This window comes from Falco cherrug, chromosome 10, assembly GCF_023634085.1.
Source record: "Falco cherrug isolate bFalChe1 chromosome 10, bFalChe1.pri, whole genome shotgun sequence".
Lineage (NCBI taxonomy): Eukaryota > Metazoa > Chordata > Aves > Falconiformes > Falconidae > Falco > Falco cherrug.
This window is the reverse complement of record NC_073706.1, coordinates 23,892,852-23,897,000: the sequence shown is the minus strand read 5'-3', so window position 1 is coordinate 23,897,000 and position 4,149 is coordinate 23,892,852. Positions and strand designations below refer to the sequence as shown.

At 56.7% G+C, this 4,149-nt stretch overlaps 1 protein-coding gene across 1 annotated transcript; it reads right to left on the bottom strand.

The window, feature by feature from the left end:
* Positions 1-1,061: 1,061 nt before the first annotated feature.
* Positions 1,062-2,757, bottom strand: FIBIN (fin bud initiation factor homolog). Its single transcript, XM_055723019.1, has one exon. The coding sequence runs from the start codon at positions 2,597-2,599 to the stop codon at positions 1,973-1,975; it is 627 nt and encodes a 208-aa protein (XP_055578994.1). The 5' UTR covers positions 2,600-2,757; the 3' UTR covers positions 1,062-1,972.
* Between the last annotated feature and the right edge of the window lie 1,392 nt (positions 2,758-4,149).

The window sequence follows — 4,149 nt, the reverse complement described above, 5'->3', positions numbered from 1 at the left end:
GGTTCGAATACCGCTCTCATGTGGCTAACAGCCCAGCATGGCCTGCCATTTGAGTTTCTTTTCTGATGTTTACAATTCACGTTATATCTGTTAACTCAGCAAGTGGGTAAGCAGAGACTAAAACTCCTTTTAAGAGGCACCTGCGCACAAATAGAACCTCATGACATCTTTGGTACCTACTTCTAAACAGGTAAGATTCCAAGAGAAAGGAGAGACTGGACGTGAATGAGACCCTCAGATACTTCTAGGGTTTGGTCCATCCCACAAATGCTATATGGTTTGCTGTGGTAGTGGGCAGACAACTCAGTGACTCAGGTGGCCCTTTTCGCTCTTGTGTTGTGCTAGCCAATGCTAGCGGCAAGCAAAGTATCACAAATTAAAATAATTTTTAAGACCTAGACCCTGTCCCCTGTCATGCCTTCTAACTTGACGACATACTCGAAAACAACACTGAGCAGTTCCACTGAAGTCTATAAATAAAATGTTTCATTTTCTTCAGGCAGGTCCTCAAAGATACTGGGGATCTAAAGGTGCCAGTGGACATCTAAGGTATCCTGGTGGGAGCTATACCGCACTGCCTTTAGGGAAAGTGAGCTGCCTGGGTGGTCCAGACATTCCGTAAGCACCTACCTTCATCAGACATTTCTTGGTGCCTTCAGCACTCTGGCCCCAGGCGACTTACGTTGACCCACTGCCTTGCTGGGTACCTTACAGACTGGACGGTCTGCAGACCAAAGTATAACTGAACATGAGCAGGGTTAACAAGATCAGACCTCAAATGTGCCAACAGTTGCTCTTCCAGTGCCGTGGGCTTGCTAGTTTCTTGAAAAGGCTTTGGAACTCATAAAATATCCGCCCTACGTACCCTCCTGTATCATTACTTTTAATGAAACTTGCTTACCTCTGGGGTCTGTAAGTTTTTATTTGTTTTTACTAAAAAAGCGAGTTATTTCATTTGGCAGGGTCTACATACAATTTCTGCTGAAAACACACATTACAACAGCATGTTCTAAATCAAGAGCATCTCGAGCAGAACAGTAAAAAAGAAGTATGCTTCCACATCATTTTCAGATATTTATTAAAACAACATAGGAACTTTTTGTCATCCAAACAGTGATTCTGCCTGCAGTATCTGTAACCTAGTAGCTGTATTACCCCAAACAGACAATTAGATAACAACGAGTCTACAAACCCAAACAATCCTCCTTCTCCTTCCCCTTCCCACGAGGCACTTCTGCTATTGTCTAGGCGCACCGATAGTTTTATTAATAGCATAGCTAGCAAAAGTACAAAGGCACCAACAAGAAGCGTCACTGTGGTGGCACAGGCCAAACCTTTTCGTCTGCTTTGGAAACGTGCTTTTAGAAACCTGGCTCTCACGTTTGGGATCTGAAACAGGCATCGCTGCTGGGGCTCCTTCTTCAAATCCACATCAGCATTCTTAGGATTTGACATAAGCCCTTCTGGCTGGCTCGCGGGGTTACAATAGAGTCACAGATAGACAAGCCTGGAGGGTACAAATCCTGCCAGAATAGATCCCGGCTTTCAAGCGGACATCCCGGCTTTCAGGGGCGCAGCGGAGCGCTGGGGGTGCGCGGCGTACAGAGCGTTATACACGGTTAGGGAGGCGACAGCGGCCAGCGGCTGGCGGTGGGGGCCGGGAGCAGCACCAGCAGCTGCGGCACGGGATGTGGGGCGGCGGGGACCCCCACACCTGCCTCCCCCCCCCCGTCCCCCCGGCAGGGCGGGGGGACCAGAAAGCCACCTTGGCTTTGTAACGCTGGATGAACGCTATACGCAGGGTAATTCCTTAAATATGCGATATTAACTTAAACATACCTCTGACCTCCCGCTTTATAAAAAGGCGTTAATTGTTTAGGAAGTCAAAGGCAATAAATAAGTTTTTGTTTGTGTCTTTTGGTGTTTTTTTTCCCCGGGGCATCGGTGCCGCCCCAGCCGGGCCGGCTGCGGCTCAGGCGCGGAGATAGTCGTTCTTGAGGCGGCTGAGGCGGGCGCCGTGGCTGCGGACGGTGAGGGCCAGCAGGTCGTGCTTGTCCCGCAGCCCGCTGGAGATGTGGCGGGTCTCCCGCAGCAGGGCGCGGGCGTGCAGCAGCAGCCCCACGAAGCTGTCGCCCAGGCGGGCCTCCTCCCGGCCGCCCTGCTCCTGGCCCTGGCGGAACTTGCCCTCCAGCTCGCTCAGCGAGCGGTCCGAGCTGGAGTAGGCGTCGCTGATCTGGGCGGACTCGCGGCGCAGGTAGGTGCTGTAGCTCTCCTCCCCGTCCAGGTCGTAGGAGATGCTCTTGCCGATGCCCTCCAGCACCCGGCCCGCGTCCTCCACCTGCCGGCCCAGCACCGTCAGCTCCTCCCGCAGGCTCAGCCCGCCGCCGCCCGCCGCCGCCGCGCCGCACCGCCGCTGCTCGCTCACCCTGAAGAGCAGCTGGCACCGCTCGGGGTCGTCGTTCTCCTCGTAGTCCCCATCGGGGACGAAGTAGTGGTGCAGGGTCCCGTTGGACATCTCGGGGTACAGCGGCCCCTCGAAGTACCCGCGGCAGAGGCTGCAGAGGCAGCCCAGCCACAGCAGGCGCAGCGCTGCCGGCATGCTGCGGCGGGCGGCGGGCAGCCTACAGCCGGCCGGGCCCCCGCTGCCCCCGGCCGCGCCGCCCACGCCCCATGGGGCTGCCCGGCCCCGCTGCGCTGCGCTGCGCTGCGGGCCGGCCGGGATGCGCGGCGCAGGCCTGGCCCGCTCTGGGCGGGGGACGCCGCACTGCCCGCCTTAAAAGCCGGGGGGAGGGGGGGCGGGGAGCGGCCCCCGCGCCGGGCCGGGCCGCCCCCCGCCCCGGACTTCGCCCCCCGCCCCGGGCATGGACCGGGGCACCGCCCCGGGGGGACACACGGGGCGGCGCGTACCCCCGCCCCCGGGCATCGACCCCCACACCGGCACCTCCCCTCGTTCCCCCCTTTGCGAAGGGCCGCGGTGGGGGCAGCAGCCCCCGCCCCCCGCCCAGGCCAGACCCGGGGGAGGAAGGTGGGGGTCCGAGCACAAGGTGTAGGGCGCAGACAGGGAGGTGAGATGCAAAATCTGCCCTTAAACAAAACGTCAGGCGCGGCTGAGGAAAATCCAGGTGCAGTCCGCTCTGTAAAACCTCCGGCGTTTCTCCCTCCTGATACATTATTCCACGGGAATCCAGTAGCTGTGTTACAGCGGGGTCGGTCCCTGTACGAAACCTGTGTAAATCTGTCCTTACTCTGTTTGGGTTCTTAAATCAAGGTGAGATCACAAAAGGTCTGTAAAGTTACCGGCTCTTTTCACAGCATCTTTCCTCTTCCACGGAAAAAAATCAGCTAGCAGAGGTTGTACCAGACCCTGCAGTCAGCCAGAGTGAAGGCTCCTGCTGCTGTTCGTGAGGGCTTTGCATGCAAAAATATTTATGACGCCTCTTTAATGTAAATACTTTAGCTGCCATCCTGATACTTTCTGCGTGATGCAAATAGCTACGATGGTTACAGTTAACTTCATTGGGAAAGAGGCCTGACTCTTAGCTTGTAGCTCTGCTTTTTCCACCGTTACGCTGGGCACTGTAGAATGTAGAGCCTGAAGGGACTCGGGGGACTTTGGCTTTACCATTTCTTATGGTGACGTGACTTTAGACACCTTTAGGCTTCCAAACACAGTCTCGAGCCCGTTCCCTTGCAGCAGCTTCGTTCTGTAGCCACAGGCTGTCCCGTCTCCGGGCGCACGTGGGGCCGATAGCCCACTGCAGGGATCGGCTGCTATTCTCCTGCTCCAGCACGTCGAGCTCCACTGCCTGCTCCCTTTTTCTTCTCTTCCCCTGGCCCCACATCCCTGCCCATGGTGGCTGCCTGTTCTGCCCCCGTTACCTGTGGGCAGGTTCCTGGGAGCTCGCTGGTGGGCTTTGCAACACGGCCAGGCCCTTTCAGGGATGACACAGCCGCACCCGGTGCAAGCTCCCACTGTCAGCGTGGCCCTAACGCTGCACGATAACCTGTGCTATCAGCCTTCCCCGGCATTGACTTCAGAGCCTGCCGGAGCGCTTTACGTAAGCACAGAAGGTCATAAGACTAACAAACACCAAGAAACATGAGCAAAAAATAAACCTACCGGTCAGCCAAGCAACAAAACCCTAACCC